Here is an 18,007-nt window from a genome sequence, read left to right as displayed (position 1 = left end):
CTTCGAACTGGATCTTTATTTTGTACGAGATAAGGTCATTCAAAAGCAGGTCTTTGTGCAACACATTCCTGGAACAGAACAAATTGCTGACCTTCTCACCAAGCCCATCTCTGCTGCCACTTTTCTCTCGTTCAGGAACAAACTCAGAGTCAGCCCTCTGCCACTGAGTTTGAGGGGGGATGATAGATAATGACAGTTATTTCTGTTATTTTTAGTTGTTTAGCTTTTCCCTCTTTTCCCAAATGCTATATATATAGCAGCTCTTGTATCCCTCTTTAATATATCAATATACAGTATCAATTCAGATAGCTTTCTTCTTCTTTTCGTTTTCCTCTTCACACTGTGTGTGATTCTTTTCTTTAAGCACAAAGGTCTGATACCTCACATAGACTTAATGCATAATTGCATATAACTTATCTGCAAGTAACTTACGTAAATCAAAAATATTATTTAACATTAAAATATGTCTTAACATTTCTAATATTTTTTTAGAATTAATGTCATATAGTATGTATCTCGTGTCTCATATCAACCTCGGTGTAACGTAACTCGCTAAATCGTGGTATTTCTGTGTATGAGTTGCAGAGAACATGGCTTCAGTAGCGCCTCTGAATCAGCCTGGATAGATTTTCCCGTAGAGAACGCATACTCAGGAGTATCGCGTCGTCTCGCAAATTGGCCAAAGAAACTCACCAGAACCTCACTGATTCAAGGAATGATTCCAACAATTTATGCAAATCCTAGCCGCCTACGAGTTGGGTACAAATCATACTCAGGTTTTTTATTATTGTTCTTGACGGCTATAGCTGAGCAAAACTTTTGTATAGGGTTTTATGTTCAGGGGATATTTCCTTTACATTTATGTATAGGGGTACGACTAATTGGTTATAATTAATTGGTTTTGCTTTTGCATACGAACAAAGTTTTGTTTGTTTCCATTTTTTATATTTTTAAATATGAGAAGAAGCGTGTGCAGTGGCATGAAGCGGGTGAGAAGGTTTCACCTTGTGGCATGAAACTGGAAAGCAAAAAGCAAGCTATGGGCGTCAGAGTCAGAGTGAGAGAGCGGTTTGTGGACGCACAAAATTTAGCAGCGTTTGCGTGTGAGAGTGAGTGAGTGAGTTTTCAATTTGACATTTATACCCTCTTTGATCTTCATCTTCATCTTCTCTCCGTTTCCATGGCGCCTGCTATGAGGATCCTTTTCGGACTTCTCACATTTGTCACCATCGGAATGATTATAGGTAATTTTCATTTTAGATGCTTTATCGATTTCATATTACGTTACCAACTTATTATAATGGAGCCATGATCTCCGTGCGTGCATTTCATCTTCTTCTTTAAATTACATAACTAGCCTTATTTTACATTCTATGCCAACAAAACCGAATGAGCTAATTAAAGTTGAAAGAAATGCCTCTGTTGTCCTCCTCAACAGTAACTGCACTACTTTGAATACTTGTATTTGGTATTACAAGTTCATGAAGAAAAAGTGCTCTTGGCTTTTAGTTTAATGCTGCAGTTACCACAGAACTAGCTCATAGATGCTCTTGTGTTTTGAAAGCTGTGGAATGCCAAAGGTGATCCACGTTTCACAATTATGTCTAGAAAAAAAATGATTAAAGAAGAAGAGATTTTGTGATATATCTGCAGAGATATTTGCAATTCCTTATTGTGGGTGATTATGTGTTCATTTATTTTTAGGTGTTGGCAACTCCCCTCCCACCCCTTTTTGAAAAATCTATAGACTATGTTGCGTGCAATTTAGAGATAATTCCTGTTTTTGAATTATTTTTTTGCAAATTGGTGGATTTATTTCTTCTATATTCCTGTGTTGGCTTATTGCACTACTGGAAAAGAATTATGTCAGTAATAAAATGGTTATTACTGTTAAATTATTAACAAGAATCAATACCAACAAAGTTTTTCATTTTATAATTATCTAATGGATTCTTTTCTGTTCTGGAATTACAGGTGCTCTCTCGCAATTGGCATTCATACGAAAATTGGAAGAATCATATGGTATAAAGTTGTACTCTTTCTCTTAGTATTGTGGCTTAATAGTGTTTAAGGGGCTGTTTGGTTTTTATTTTCAAGAACTGGTGTCCGTTTTTAAAATAAAGAAACAACAAAACTTGTTTGGAAGAATGTTTCCTGTCTTAATTTTTAATGACAATAGGCTTGTCAAGAAAAAATTATCTTGAAAGCTTAAGCTGCTAAGTGAAAGCACATGAATGACTCTCTATATCATTATTTTAACACACCCCTTGATATAAGAGTTCTTTGGACTCAAAACGTTGACGAGTGAAAACATACTTTCCTTGTGCCAAAATTCAACATTTTATTAGAAGAACGGGTATCGAACTCAATACCACTTGCTCACAAACTCTCAAATACTATGTTAGGAACCTAGCTTAAGCTTTTAGTGGAAGGCACATGAATGATTTTCTAACTTACTTCTGTAACAAGGTGAAACCAAATATGGGATTTATGATAGGGGGATATTTGGCAGAGTTTTACCAATTTGATTGTTATTCTTATGCTCCTTTAGCCTAACTAGTTCTTTTTAGGCACGGAGTCTTTGCCATTTAGAAGATTGCGTGGACTTGAGAGTGATGGTTACCTTAAGTTGTCCAGAGGTCAGTATTATTTTAGTTTTATTTAGACTACAAGTCTGGTTACTTTTATAAAGTTTCACAAAGTATGTTTATCTTATCTTATTTTACACCTAATATGTTACTTCCATCATTTTAACGCGAGACGCAGGTGCCTGCTTACATGACTTTTAATGTTATTTATCACATGCGGGATATATGTAATTCTATATGATTCACGATGTGTGTTGTTTTGCCTTAACAATAAAATCAGTGCTGGACCCATGAATTTTCATGACAGGGGGCAAAAATAAAAAATATTATTATTATAATTAAAAGTACTTACAATATAATATAAAAAAATTTGAAAGAAATTTATTATAGAAGTTAAGATCACTTCAGTTAACTCTTACTCTACGTGTTTTCATATCATTAAACTCTTCATAATTGAATCCGTGTTAAAACTCAACAATTTATTTTTCAATGGATGTAATAAAAATATATCAAGAAATTAGTCTTCCATTCTATTTCGAAGTCTGTTCTTGATTATCTTCGTAGCTGAGAAAGCTCTTTCAGTAGTTGCTGTAGAAACTAGAAGAGTGAGTACAAATCTAATCTCTCTATCAATAAGAGGGTAAATGATGGACTTTCCAGTTCTTGCTAGCCCTTGACATAATTCAGATGTAGTTGCTAGATTAATCAAATCTGGATGTTTAGGAATTTCAAGCTCAAAATATTGTAACTCCATCTTCAAAAGCAATTTCTCCTGTTTTGTGAAATTTTTAGAATAAAATTTGTCAACAAGTTTGCAAACATCATCACTATTAAATGACTTGTACCTATTTCTTGGATCTAAAGCCATACTCAAAGCAAGTAATTCAACAGTATTATTATTGAATCTTACTATTTAATTCTTGCTATTGATAATCAATTGTAGCATAAAAGATATTTATCCTGTAAAATTTTTCAATTGAAAAATCAGCTTGTTGATTTCGAGGACGATTTCTTCTTCCAATATATTTTGCAATCATATCTGGAATGTCAATTTATGCAAAATTCCTAAACATGAACCATGAAAGCATCCCAACTTGTCTCTCTTAATTTTTGAAGTAAGGAATAGCTTCAATATTTGACAATTCAACATTAGGAGTAGACGGGGATAAAAACTCAATATTCTTTCTCTTAAAATAAGCATCAATGGTAGCACTCTTTCCTATAACAATCACCTACAAAGAGCATGATATATTACATGATGAGACCTTGGGATGCATCACCCCAAAAGCTAGCTCAAAGGGTGGGAGTGCCCAAAGCCTTATAAACCTCACATTAGTTGCCCATACAACCAATGTGGGACCCCAAGTCCCATACCTTGCAAATGGAACCCCAACATTCCACCACGCTTCCCTAGTGCGTGCCCCCACGCACAACTCCACATGATGGATGCTCTGATACCAAATTGATGGAACCAGAAAAATAACATTGAAATTACAGAGATAATGGAGGTCATGCCTTTTTTACATACACTAATATGCAGAAAATAAACTCCAAGAAACCTCAACTCCCCCTTCAACCAAATACCTAGGCTCAAGAGTTCCCTAGAAGTCTCTCAATTTCTCCACTAAACCAGAATTGAATACATGCATAACAGAAACATCACCCTAAACTTCTATATATACTAATTCTAAAATACTAATGGGCTTGAATTATTTATTATAGGCCCATTATTACATGACCAGTGTGATTTTAAAAATATTATTAAGATCTAATAACTTAAAAAACAAAAAATATTCATGGAAACGATCATTTTAAAAAGAACAAAAGGAAATGAAAAAATTAAAAGGGAAGGTGCATTTACAATAATAAAATATGGGTTCATTTTTTTTACAGTCAATGCAGATAACTTATCTACATTGAGCCCGAAACGATGTCGTTTTGAGGCGGAAATTAATGTATTTTTGTAATTATAATTTATTTCAGGATTATAAAAGTTTTTTTAATTATAATTTTTTAATTTTTCAACCCAAACGACGTCGTTTTTGGAGCGAATGTAGATAACTTATCTACATTCACTGTAGAAATATTAAAGCATAAAATTATATATTAAAGATTTATTTCTTGGAATCAATTCAGCAACAACGTGGCCTATGCTTACTAACAAAAAATAATTAAATAAATAAAAATAAACAAATAAAAAAATAAATCACACACAAAGACATGTCCAACAAACAAAAATAAGATATGTAGATGTACACAACGCTCATAAGTCAAACAATATATTTTTTAAATGGCAATTTAGGAAATAGATAATTTTGTCAATGAGACAAAAAAGAGCAAAAAAAAAAAAAAGAATAAAGACTTACTATCAGTTGTGAAAGCCTTGAAATTCATTGGTGAGCGATTAATGATTTGGAATGGATGAGAAGTTGAGAATGAGACAAAAGACTAGCAAAATTTGGTGGAGGAGAGAAAGGCAGTGGCAACAAAGGAATTAGGGTTAAGAAAAAAATGTATTTGGTAAGTGAGAAGATTACGAAAAATTAAAAAGATCATAAGATATTATTTTATAAAAAAAATAAAATATTTTTTATAAAAAAATAAGAACCTAGCTTGAAGGCTTAGAGGTCATCCTTGTTAAAATAGACTTGTGACCCATTTACATCCTTAAGGGGATATGGTTTTCTTTTAGGGATTTTTCTTTTTAAATTTTAGGGGATTAATTTTTAAGACAACAATCCACTAATATTACCAAAGTGATATTTTGTATATTACTATTTTTTTTTTTCATATTTTTCCCTGAATAAAATATGCTACCATATTGATATTTTTTCTTTAATTCATGAATGAATTTCAAACTTTTAATTGCTGTGCCTTCTGGGAATAGTGTTTGTTTTAATTTTTTGATAAAAAATAATATCTTTGCATGTTATATCATCAGTATGTATTTTTTTTTTAAAATAATTTTAAAATTTGTTATTAGCATGCAGTTTTCTGTGATTGAAACTCTTTCTCCTATTTCTTTTTCAATTATTTCTTTTGATTTTCAGGTATTCCTCATTGGAATAATGACAAGGAAGCAGAAATCTTACGCCTTGGATATGTATGTCTGTTGTGCCATTTTTTCTCCTAAGCTTTTATATTTAGAAGTGTTTTCTCTTCCTCTTTGATTGAATCAAGATACCATTGCCTACACATGCTTAAAATTTGATGTTTATTCTCCTCTGATCATCAATCCTTGTTATAGGTCAAACCTGAAGTGCTTAGCTGGTCTCCACGAATTATTTTATTGCATAACTTCCTGAGCATGGAGGTATTTCCTTTCTTCTGATTGCTGATTTTCATTATCAAAATGATTATTCTTGGGCTCATTTATTTATAAAGTATAGGTTCAACATTATGGGCCCAAATACTCATTCCCCCTTTCTAATAATATTTCTTCTTTTGGTAAAAAAAAGGGTCCAAGTTTATACTTTTTGGGACCACATACATGCCTGATATGGCATGGAAAAGTATTATGTTTGAAGGTTATTATTTAGTTTTAGTTAAAAAAAAAAAAAAAACTAGAAGGAAGAAAGGTTTTAGTTATGACATTCTTGGGGCATTTGGAATTTCGAATGAGATTCATGGGCTTTCTTATTAAAAACTGGGATGTGGGGACAAAAGACAACATAGCCTAATATTAGATGGCTTGTACATGAAAATAAAATTAATAATATTTTTTCTGCAGTACAAGACATAATCATTCTTACTAGTGTGATCATTTCTATAGTCGGCATCTTTTATATTAAGCCAGGAACTTTTAAAACCCAGAATCCTGGAATTACAATGTAAGCCCCTATTATGATAAACTTCTAGCAGACCTATTAATCTGGTTGTAAATATATTAAATCCTATATCAACATGTTTCTGCAATAATCATTACATTCTGCGCTGCTATTTATGGAAAAACCTAAAAGATGCATGTTTGGTTTTGATCAATTTTGAGAAACAAAGTCACTGTTTGATTACTGTTTTTAAAAACAGTTTTTTAGTTTTCAGAACAAAAAAAACTCGTTTGGTAAGGCTTGTTTTGTAAAAAAAGTTTTAAAAACTGTAACTATTTTTTTGTTTTCAGAATCAAATTTAGAGAACATATCTGAGTTGTTTTTATTTTCTGTTTTGGTTTTTAACTTTCAAAACAAAAAAAAAACACAGAAAACAACTGTTTCCATAATTATTCTAGAAAACAGTTTTAAGAAAAAAAAAACCAAAACACAATCAAACAGTTTTGAAAGTTTCCTCAATAAGATTTTGATTATAAGCTGTGAGGACTGAATAGTCAATTAAAATTTTCTAACATCTATTCAAGGGCAGAAGTTTCCTCATGAAGTACCAGGCTGCTAGCTGTGCAGTATGATTTTTTTGTTAGCCACATATAAGATCTTCCTATCCAGTGAAAGAGGATCAAATACTAATCTCGGGCAATTAACCAATTTTACAAATGCTGCTGCTGAATAAAGAACCTTGAAGATCATGGTCACGTGTGTGTATTAAAACTATTTTGTCTTTACAGGAATGTGATTATCTCAGGGCTATAGCACGCCCTCGCCTGCAAGTTTCAACAGTGGTGGATACCAAAACTGGAAAGGTACATTGACAGTTTTATTTTCTTTTGAAATTTCATTTTGATTGGTCATAACCATCAATATAGGTGATGAGGTCAGGTTAAAGTTTCATTTGCTCCCGTGAAGTATTGTCAGATTCACCTTTGAAATTCCTGAATTTAGTTTGTATAAATTTGATATATATTACTAAATGCCTTTTAGGAAGAAAGACAAGGCGTATATGCATAGACAGCAGCTTGATATTCTATTGAACCCTCTATAATGTTGTGCAACTAACAATCAAATTGGCTTTATGACAGCTTTTTCTTTCTTCTCTTTTATGAATAAATTTGTTGACAACTATTAAATGGCTTATGCAATGGCGGGAGGACCCAGCTCAGAAAATACCTAACCTAGGGCAAGAAAAAAAGATGAATGAGAAGTTACGAACTCAAGAGAAGAATACCAAGCTTGAAATTAAGGAAAGAGCTGGATCCATTTTAAGAGTTGTTTTGAAATTATTGCATGATCCTCTCTATGGACTATACCTTTATTAGGAAAGTTCTTTCAATTCTCACCTGCAAAATAGTTCACAGTTGGAGATTATGAAGCCTGTAGAAACTACAGAGACAATGATCTAGATAGAAAACCCAGTTACCGTGAATGGATGTGAGTAGCACCTCACATCAAAGCCTTATTATTTTAGCAGAGAGGGTTGTTTACAGTATGGTGCAATTGTATGGTGCACTCCTCAAGTTATCGTGTCAATTTGGCATTGCTGTTAAATTTTTTCCATTTTGAGAATTGGTTTCTTAAAATATGCTGTTATAAGAAAAAGCTATGTAAAGAACCAATTCAACCCAAAAGTTTAAGCTGTTGGGTGAGACTACATTAATGGTTTTATATATCTCTAATAAATCCCCTCACAAGAGAGCCCATTAGGTTTGAAAGGTGGATGATGCATAAGGCCCAGCCTATCTGTGCTAAGAAATTCCACAAAGAAAATGGGGGGCGGCGAGGACCAAACCTGGAAAACTGAGGCTCTGATACTATGTAAAAAGCCACTTTAACCCAAAATCTTAAGGTATTAGGTTCATGGGTCCATCCTCTTATATCCAGTGACGATCGAACTCGGGAAACTGAGGCTCTGATACCATGTAAAAAGCCACTTTAACCCAAAACCTTAAGGTATTAGGTTCATGGGTCCATCCTCTTATATCCAGTTCACTTAGCCCATTAGCAACCAATGTGAGACTAATCACACTTGAATATCCAAACAACCTCCCCCTTAAGTGTGAAACCCACCATTGATATGCTTCTCCTCAACTGAGTACCCAAGCCCAAAGTACTCAACTCGCCTCCTAGCCAAACACCTAGCTAGCCCAAGCCCAACCCGGCTCTGATACCATTGTCAGACGGGGATCACCACCAATGGGCTAAGTGGATCAAATACACAAAGTGAGTCCGACACCACATCTTAACCCAAAACCTTAAGGCATTGGGTTCATGGATCCATCCTCTTATATCCACTTCACTTAGCCCATTACCAACCAATGTGAGACTCATCACACTTGAATATCCCAACAATTTTTATATATCTCTAACACGCCCCTTCGCACAAGAGCCCGTTGAGTTTGAAGGGTGGACAATGCACAGGCCCACCTACCTATGCTAAAAAATTTTCACAAGAGAAAGTGGAGGTGGCGAGGATCGAACCCGAGACACGAGGCTCTGATACCATATAAAGAACCAATTCAACCCAAAAGCTTTTGGGTAAAGAACCATTACAGCCTCGGTGTCCCGGGTAAAGAACCATTCAACCCAATACCTTAAGGTTTTGGGTTGAAATGGTTCTTAACATGGTATCAGAGGTTCAGTGACCACATGGTCACGAGTTCGATTCTCACCGCCTCCCACTTTCTAATGGAATTAAATAAGCACAAGGTAATGCAGGTTCTGATACCATGTAAAGAACCAATTCAACTCAAAAGCTTAAGCTGTTAAGTGAAGGTCTCTTTAATAGTTTTATATTATACTCTAACAAGCTATTAGAAAGAAACGATTTTTTATGAAATTGATTTTTTTCCCGTTTCTGCGTTGTAACCTAATTATACCAATTTTTGCTTCTCTTTGACAGCAATTTTGTGCATCTGGAAAAGTCACTCTGGCCTTTCTGTGAAAATTTTCAAAGTGCGCTTTGGCCTTGCTGAGAAATTTTTGCTTTTCTGAAAATATGATGCTATAAAAAAATATAAAATAAACTACTAGAAAGAAACAATGTTTTCTAAAATTGATTTTTTTTCAAGCTTCTGCATTGCTTCCCAGTTACGCCGATTTATTATTTCTCTTTGACATCGATCTTTTGTGTCTGCTGTTACATAAAAGCACTTAAAAGAATTTGGCAAAACACCTTGAAGAATTAAAAGAAATGTTGTTCATTAAGATTGAAATAAGCTTTTCTTGATTTCACAGCGTGGCCAAATAGGCTAATACCATGTGTTATTATATTGTATGGCCATTAGGCAAAAGTGTTTTTTACTGTCAAATTATGGAAATGGAAATTTTGAATGAGGATAATAATTAACTAAAATTATTATCCTCATTCAGATAACACAGTTCTAATATGGAGGTCATTCATATCATTTTGAGCCAATCATGAAAAAATAATAAGAATTGCTTTTTCCCCTTCCACCATTACCAAACAACTATTTTCAGATGTTTTCTTTCATACATAAATAGATTAAACAGAAAAGGAAATCCATATCTGTCAAGTGGCACTTCAACCCAAAACCTTAAGGCTTTGGGTGAGGATACATTACTGATTTTTATATCTCTGTAACACACCTTCTCATTTTAGAGCCCTTTGGGCTTGAAGGGTGAATATGACAGGCTCTTTTTTTGGTCTACTTTGTGCTGCACAAACCCATTTTTGGTTTACCTTATGCTTTTCTTAATTCCACCTGAAAGTGGGGGGCAATGAGGATTGAACTCGTGACCACTTAGTCATTGAGGCTCTGATACCATGATAAGAACCATTTCAACCCAAAATCTTAAGTCATTAAGTGAGACTTAATTAATGATTTATTATATTTTGTATCTCTAACAATATCAAAACAAATGTGGATATGTAGTAGCATGTCAGTAGTAGCAGCACGTGGGATCATTTGCATCTAAGTCTAACTTAATATAGTTGTTATTTGAATTTTAAAGAACTTGTATTTCTTCCCAAAACATGATGATATTTCTATCTTCCACAGGGAATCAAGAATGATGTCAGGACAAGCTCTGGTATGTTTTTGAGTCCCGAAGAGAGAAAATATCCTATGGTACATGTAAGTTATCAAGTTTACTTTCCCCTAAAGTCTTCTTTATCTTACTTTTGTCATCAAACCAGGGTAAAAACCTGGACTGCACTAGCTGGTTTAACCATAAAATTGGATAGTTTTCTGGTTTGATACATGCTAAGGGCCTGTTTGGTGTGATGTGTAAGTCCTGATAGGGGGTTGATGTATTAACATTGCTGACTAGTGCAATTCTTAAGAATTATACGTTATGACATTTTTAATTGTTTGGTCCGTGTGACCATCGTATAGTATAAGCTTATATAGCATAATCTCTCAATACATCAAAATGATGTATAACTTAATCAAGTCTAAAGGCCTGTTTGGTGTGATGTATAAGGCCTGATAGTATAAGCTTATACTATACGTTATGATATTTTCAGTTGTTTGGTGTGACCATCGTATACTATAAGTTTATACAGCAGGATCCCTTTGTACATCAAAATGATGTATAACTTAATCCGGCCTAGGAGTGGTGGATTAGGCCTGATAAGGGGTTTGATGTATTAATATTGCTTACAAATACAATTCCCAAGAACTAATATATCATTTCAATATTTATATATTAAAATAAATTTTTTTAATATTTTAAAATATTGAAGGATATTATCTTATACAATATCATACCAAACGCTGGATAGTATTAAAATTTAATCAGGTCCTATACTATCTCAGGTCTTATACTATCAAGCCTTATCCTATACTATGCACCAAACATGCCCTAAGGGGGTGAGATTATGCCTGATAAGGGGTTGATGTATTAACATTGCTGACTAGTGCAATTCTTAAGAATTAATATACTATTTTAATATTAATATATTAAAATAAAAATAACTTTTCAATATATTAATTTTTAAAATATTGTAGATTTTTTATTTTTATAAAAATTAATATATTTTTCTGACACACTAATCAATGGATTTTTACAAAAAATTAATATCATATGACATATTTGGAAGAATTATATAAATTCTTTATTAAAAGGTATTTTTTTCAAAAATATTAATTTTTATTCTATTTAGTATTATACAATGTATTACCAAACACTGGATGCTATTATCTTATACCATATATTATCTTATATAATATCATGCCAAACGCTGGATAGTATTAATTTTTAATCAGGTCTTATATAATCAGGCCTTATACTATCAAGTTACTATCAGACTTTATCCTATACCGTGCACCAAACATGCCCTAGGAATCCTTTTTTCACATAATCAGCTGCTTCACTAAAAACTCTTGTTGGGTGGTTATTAGTGGTCGGTTTGGTTTTTGAAACATTGTCATACCTATGGTCCTTTTGGTTTCTCACCTAGGGTTTGATTGCATCACAACCACGTGCTCCATGAATTTTATAAATCTGATCATCAAAAAAGAGAATGCATTAAAACTGTTTAAATGGACCTTCTTTCAATAACTTATTCTACAAGAATCAGCAATAGAATCAGCTCTACAAGGATTGAGATTCTACAATTACTAATCTGATAAGTGAAACTTGTGAATCACAAGACCAAACTCAAAACCCTTAAATGTGAAAATTACTAAAGTGCCTTAGGACTGAAGTTCAAAATTAAATAAAGTAAAAACTTATTAAGGCTAGTAACCCTAAATAACAGTGATCCTAACCTTGTGGGCAGGAAGTGCAGTCAGACCCGAAACAAAATAAAACCGAAATTCTCTGATTATTCATTTATTTGATATTTAAGCTTAAGCTTTATTGATGCTAGTATGCCCTGCATATTAGTCATATTAAATTTGATTTCTGTATTTTCACCGTTACATAAAATTTTAAGTTTCCTTGAAAGCCTCTAATTCTTTTTATTATAGGATACTATTTTTTTAAAATACAAAACTATATTTTATTGGATAGCATTAATTATACAGTCTGATAAAATATGTTCGTCTTGCTCAACTAGGCAATTGAAAAAAGAATTTCTGTCTATTCTCAAATACCAATTGAACATGGAGCGCTTATGCAAGTCCTGAGGTGAGGATATGACTTATTTTTTATGTTATATCTGAGCAAGATGGGTTTTGCCAGTATCAAGGTTAACATCTGCAGCAGCACAGGTATGAGAAGAATCAGTTTTACAAACCACATCATGACTATTTTTCTGATACTGTAAGTTGTATTCTTCTCTTTGCTATTGTTATTATTACAACAAGCACAAGAATTGCCTTGAAATGGCTTCAATGAAACCATCTGCAATCCTTTGTGCTTTTCTTTTTTTGAGACAGTTCAGCTTGAAGCATGGTGGACAGCGAATAGCTACAATGCTAATGTATTTAAGTGACAATGTTGAGGGAGGGGAAACATATTTCCCAATGGTAAGCTTCTCGTTTTCTGAAATTTGTCATTTAGCACGTTTTGGTAGTTGCTGTGGATATTGTTCTGAAGCATATGAGTAGCCTGAATCTAAAGCAATTATTATGTTGCAAGTTGATGCTGGAGTTGTGTCTGAGAATGTGTTATATTTTGTTGACCAACAAAAGTATCTTTTGCTTTTCAGTTTCTTTGTTTAGTTCCTAGAACTCTCAAAAAATTTGTGTTGTATGTCCCCTATCTTTGTTGAAATTCTTATTCTGCATTCTCATTTATAATTTATTAAATTTTGGCTCATGTGAGTTTTGATAGTTGCTAAGAAATAGAAAGCCAAATGATAATGATGCCATGATTATGTGTACTGCTCAGACTAGTTATGTTACTCTTATAGACTGTTTTCCTGAATTAAGGTATTTTGTTGATTCTATTTGGATTTTACCTTTAACATGAGAAATAGGCTCAATTTGTAATATGCTAGTATTTGCTATCTATTCTGTGGTATGTGTGCTAGTATTAACTATCTGACATTCTAGTTGGGCTTTTTGACTGTACTGAAGGCTGCTATTGATAATATGCAATGCATTTTAGGCTGGTTCAGGTGAATGTAGCTGTGGTGGGAAATTTGTCAAAGGGCTATCCGTGAAACCAATCAAAGGAAATGCAGTGCTTTTCTGGAGTATGGTTAGTATAATTAATTTGCTTGTTAGGGATGTCATTCATGGGAATTATGAAATAGGAGCAGCTATCTATTGTCATAAATGTTCTAGTACTTTTTTTATGTTTTTAAGACTGAATCTTTAAATCCAAAAGTGGGAGAGAGTATGTGTCATTATTAATAATTGACAAACCAAGTCCTTAAAAATACAATAAAATATGGGCTCATGCCATTTTCATTTGTGAAATTTACTGGAATGTCTCATCTCACAAACGAAAATATGGAAATATGTTTGAAACCATATGCATCATTCTTAGATCAAGGGAGCCTTTTTTGTTTTCTAAGAACGGCCTGCTCTATTGTCTTGTCCCACTTTTCTTGTGTATTTACATGTAGCAAATTGCAATTAATATCATCAATGGCAAGTTCATGCCCTCCTGCCTTGTTCTATATCACCACTGTCTATCTTTTTCCCTTGTGTTTTTTGTTTGTTTCAATATATACTCGTTGTAATAATGCTGTAAACTCTAGCTGGTTCAGCAATAGGACATCGCCACGCTACTATTCTTGTTATGATAGAAATATTATCATTGCTCTGAGTATTGAATCATGGGGAGTTGTAATTGTTTGGGCTATGCATTTTTTGAACGAACCTTTACAGTGGAAAGTTGTTTTGCCAAATAATCACCTTTTAAATGTCTGCTTGGTCTTCATAGGGACTGGATGGACAGTCAGATCCGAATAGTATGCATGGAGGATGTGAGGTACTCTCTGGCGAGAAGTGGTCAGCTACCAAGTGGATGAGGCAGGCAGTTCACACTTGATTTAGCTTTAACCATCTTGTCTCCCTGAAAAAAAAAAAAAAGTCACTAATGGGATTTCTCCCCTCATATTCGTCCTTATAAAAAAAATAATTGATTATTTATTGTTAATATAGATATTTGATGGGAGAGGTTATATTTACTACCTCTTTTTCTTACTATCAAATCTTAACCGTTGATTTTCGCCAATCTAACATTATAATTTATTAGAAATTAATAATTAATTAATAAGTATAACCTAATAAATTATAATGGTTAGATTGACGGAAATCAATGGTTAAGATTTGATAGTAAGAGATAATAAGAAAGAGGTAGTAAATATAACCTCTCTCGTATTTGATAGTGGTAAAAGCTTTAATTAATAACCTACAGCGTAGTTTGATATTATTATTTGCGCCGCGGATGGTTTAGTCTATATCATTGTGTATCTTTGCGAAAGATATACCCCTTTTTCGGGTATACACTATTTTTTATTCAAGTTTCTGGTAAAGGGACAGATTATATTTACAAACTCTTACAAACTACACTATCTTCTTTCGGGAGAATACTAGGTTTCACTATGTTCTCGATAGTGTAATTTGTAAAAATTTGTCAAAAAAGTTTGTAAACGGATCTTTCCTCTTCTGATAAATATCTAGACATTTTATCGGGATTATCATTGTTCTTGGTCACAAAAATGCTTTCAATCGATTACCCAGAAGTTCGTCCTAGTAAGTTTCACATAAAAACTAATCCGTTTGTAATGATTTACAAAATCCTTTTTAGTTTAGAGGACGAGAACTTTGGCATAAGCTACATAATTCTTACGACAGTTTATAACAGAATGACCTCTGCTTGTGTTACAATAAATTTTATTTCGTTTGTCATGTTAAAATATGATTGAAAAACTCAAAATCATTGAAACTAACACCTCAGAAGCAAACGAACGTGTAATTGAAATATACAAGAATAAAACACATGCCTTGTAATTTATTTTAAACCGTTCTCTATCATGCATAACAGAGGCGGAACTAGGGGGATTAGGTGGGCCGTTGCCCCCTCTAAAATATATATATATATATATATATATATATATATATATATATATATATATATAAATGGAAAAAACTACTCTTATGTTGCATAAGAGTAGTTTTATCTTCAATAGACCCATCGAAAACTGTGACACTTTTTTTTAAAATGGCGGGCCTAATTTACAACATAAGAGAAGATTTCTCTTGCAACATGAGATTAGATAGACACATATATTATATGCAAAATGGTAGAAGAAGAATTTTTCAACTTTTCCTCCTCTGACTTTATCAATCTGCAGAAGAGAAGAACCACTCCCTTAGTGCTTGATTGGTCTGTTGGGAATAAGACATGCAAAGAAGCTAAGAAGAACTTGACCAGTTATGCATGCCAAGCAAATAGCGTATGTATTGACTCTGAAAATGGAGTAGGGTACCTCTGCAGATGCTTAGAAGGTTATGTCACTTATGTGGGAAATGCTTACCTTCCTAGAATCCTAGTGAATGTAATTAGTCTCATTCATAATTTGTTTTCTCATAAACTGAATGGAGTATTAACTATTTTTGGGTTGTTTCTTTATAAGATATTGATGAGTGTTTCAATCCGAGTCTAAATGACTGTTCAGACATTTGCATTAACTTACCTGGGAGTTATAAATGTTTATGTTCCAAGAGGAAGACTTACCTGGGAGATGGCAGAAAAGGTGGAAGTGGCTGTGTCTCTGATCTACTACGTGGTGAGGTTAATGAGATTGAGATAGGTAAGTATTATTTGTGACGTTTACATAATAGCATTCAATCAGTGAAAATAAATAAGACAAAAACAAAGGAAAAGGAAGGCATGCGAAAAAATGCAGATTTTTGCTCCATTATTTTCAAGATCGTTGCCCTGTTTGTCCACTGACTTTCATCCCTTCTAGTCTATTGCTTTGGCTTTATACAAACTTTTTAGCCTACTTTTTGACGTTTTACAACCCTGTCTGTAGATATTTTTTGGGGAAAATATAAATTTACAACTCTTCAAATCTTTAAAATAGAAGTAACATTTGTTTGCAAGTATATAGTATGAAAATCCTAACGCCTATAGTGTCAATGGGTTTCTTTATCCCGAAATTCATGGAGAGTAATGTATTATTATACAAGGTCTGATTAGGGTAGTTGTATTCTTGAGATTTGAGACTAGATTTAGGGTTTTTATCTATATCCTTATTATCCATTGTTAAAATATTTATGATGTTCAAATTTGGCTAAAACTAGGGCCGGCAAAATGGGCTGAGCCCGCCGGGCTGGCCCGCCCCGCCTGCCAAATGGGGCGGGTTGGGTTGAGTCTTTAAACCCACCAGCCCGCCAAACCCGCCAGCCCATATGGGTCAGCCCGCCACGGGGCGGGCTAGCCCGCCAAGTCATTTTTTTTTTTTTTTTTTTAGGTTACCCAATTGTTATGTAGCTCCGTATCTTAGATTTCTCTGCTTGCAAGTGGCTTTTTTGAATTGTTGTGGACTGCTCATACAACACTTTGTTACTTGTTTTGTTATTATATTTTATCCTGATATGATTTTATTTTTTTATTATTATTTTTGGATTGAAAGATGCATATTTATATGCAGATTATTAAACACTGATCTTCTTGGTTTCATAAGCACATTAGGATTTTATACAGATTTTTGTATGCTTTTATGCAGATTTTTTTATGTGATTTTATGCAGAATTTAATTTTTTGTATTTTATTTTTATTTTATTTTTATTTTAGACGAGCTGGCCCGTAGCCCGCCAGCCCACTCATAAAACGGGCCGGGTTACTCAATTCAACCCATTTGATCAAAACGGGCCGGGGCGGGCCAGCCCATTTTGGGCGGGCTAGTGGCGGGCCGGGGCGGGCTGGCCCATATTGCCAGCCCTAGCTAAAACATAGCTCGGTTGCTTACTCATAGTCATTATAGGTGCTTTAGTTGTTTTTTTAGAGCTGTGAGTGGATGATAATTCTAATGACATATTTTATTTTTATTATTATCCTTCAACTTTTATTTTATTATTATTGTTTAGTAACAAATGCATAAGGAAATAAATATTTTAAAATGTGATTATTCAAATTTATGCAATTTTAAAATTACATGACATGGGTTTGTATATAATGGCATTATATTAATGATTTTTGGAATTTGTAATTATTTTATAAATTTTGGATATAAATTTTATTATGAAATATTTAATTTAAGATGTTGAGATTTTATAATTTGTATTTATCTTTGGAAATGAATTTATGTGAACTAAATGTTGCTTTGTTAAAATATTTTGTAAATATTATTCTCGGATCCATGTTAGAATCTAGTAACCGTTAGTAGGGATAACGGTCTAAGTTCACCTAGTTGTATATACATATTTATTCCTGGAAGAGAGGAGTATCCGCTAGATATAGCCGCCTCAAGAGAGGGGTCATCGTTTTTGAAGAGAGGTAAGCGAAATGCGAGATGAGGTCGCCTCCGATAGTTTGACTTGAAAAAAGGAAAAGGATGCATGTTAGATGAAGTCACCTCTAAGGAAAAGGACACCCTTAGGAGGAGAGGACTATCAGTAAAGTGAAGTGAAGCCGGCCATTGCTTGATTCTATCATGTGATATCTCCATCATATTAAACTTATGATTTTATAATGCTTTGTAAATTTTCATTACATCATTCTAAA

The 18,007-nt window shown here is 33.3% G+C and overlaps 1 protein-coding gene across 5 annotated transcripts; it reads left to right on the top strand.

The window, feature by feature from the left end:
* Window positions 1-309: 309 nt before the first annotated feature.
* LOC133293769 (prolyl 4-hydroxylase 1-like) lies at window positions 310-14,498 on the top strand. Of its 5 annotated transcripts, none has more exons than XM_061492370.1 (13): window positions 310-371; window positions 586-1,244; window positions 1,975-2,022; window positions 2,571-2,639; window positions 5,639-5,691; window positions 5,836-5,901; window positions 7,144-7,218; window positions 10,432-10,506; window positions 12,435-12,505; window positions 12,589-12,640; window positions 12,757-12,846; window positions 13,430-13,522; window positions 14,213-14,498. In XM_061492370.1, the coding sequence occupies exons 2-13, from the start codon at window positions 1,181-1,183 to the stop codon at window positions 14,318-14,320; spliced, it is 864 nt and encodes a 287-aa protein (XP_061348354.1). In that variant the 5' UTR covers window positions 310-371; window positions 586-1,180; the 3' UTR covers window positions 14,321-14,498. The 5 variants fall into 5 exon arrangements, with proteins under 5 accessions (XP_061348354.1, XP_061348357.1, XP_061348356.1 ...); XM_061492373.1 differs by lacking the exon at window positions 310-371 and having other exon boundaries at window positions 565-759; window positions 987-1,244; XM_061492372.1 differs by lacking the exon at window positions 310-371 and having other exon boundaries at window positions 565-759; window positions 977-1,244.
* Window positions 14,499-18,007: the final 3,509 nt, after the last annotated feature.

This window comes from Gastrolobium bilobum, unplaced genomic scaffold, assembly GCF_033153095.1.
Source record: "Gastrolobium bilobum isolate Gb01-03AN ecotype WA unplaced genomic scaffold, APGP_CSIRO_Gbil_v1 utg16750, whole genome shotgun sequence".
Taxonomy (NCBI): Eukaryota; Viridiplantae; Streptophyta; class Magnoliopsida; order Fabales; family Fabaceae; genus Gastrolobium; species Gastrolobium bilobum.
This window is presented reverse-complemented; position numbering and strand designations above follow the sequence as displayed.

Bases quoted from the DNA above. Each gene is read 5' to 3' on its own strand.
- LOC133293769 (XM_061492370.1), top strand. From the start codon at position 1,181: ATGGCGCCTGCTATGAGGATCCTTTTCGGACTTCTCACATTTGTCACC. The intron at 7,219-10,431 runs GTACATTGACAG...TATCTTCCACAG, and splicing joins TGGATACCAAAACTGGAAAG to GGAATCAAGAATGATGTCAG. The intron at 13,523-14,212 runs GTTAGTATAATT...TGGTCTTCATAG, and splicing joins CAGTGCTTTTCTGGAGTATG to GGACTGGATGGACAGTCAGA.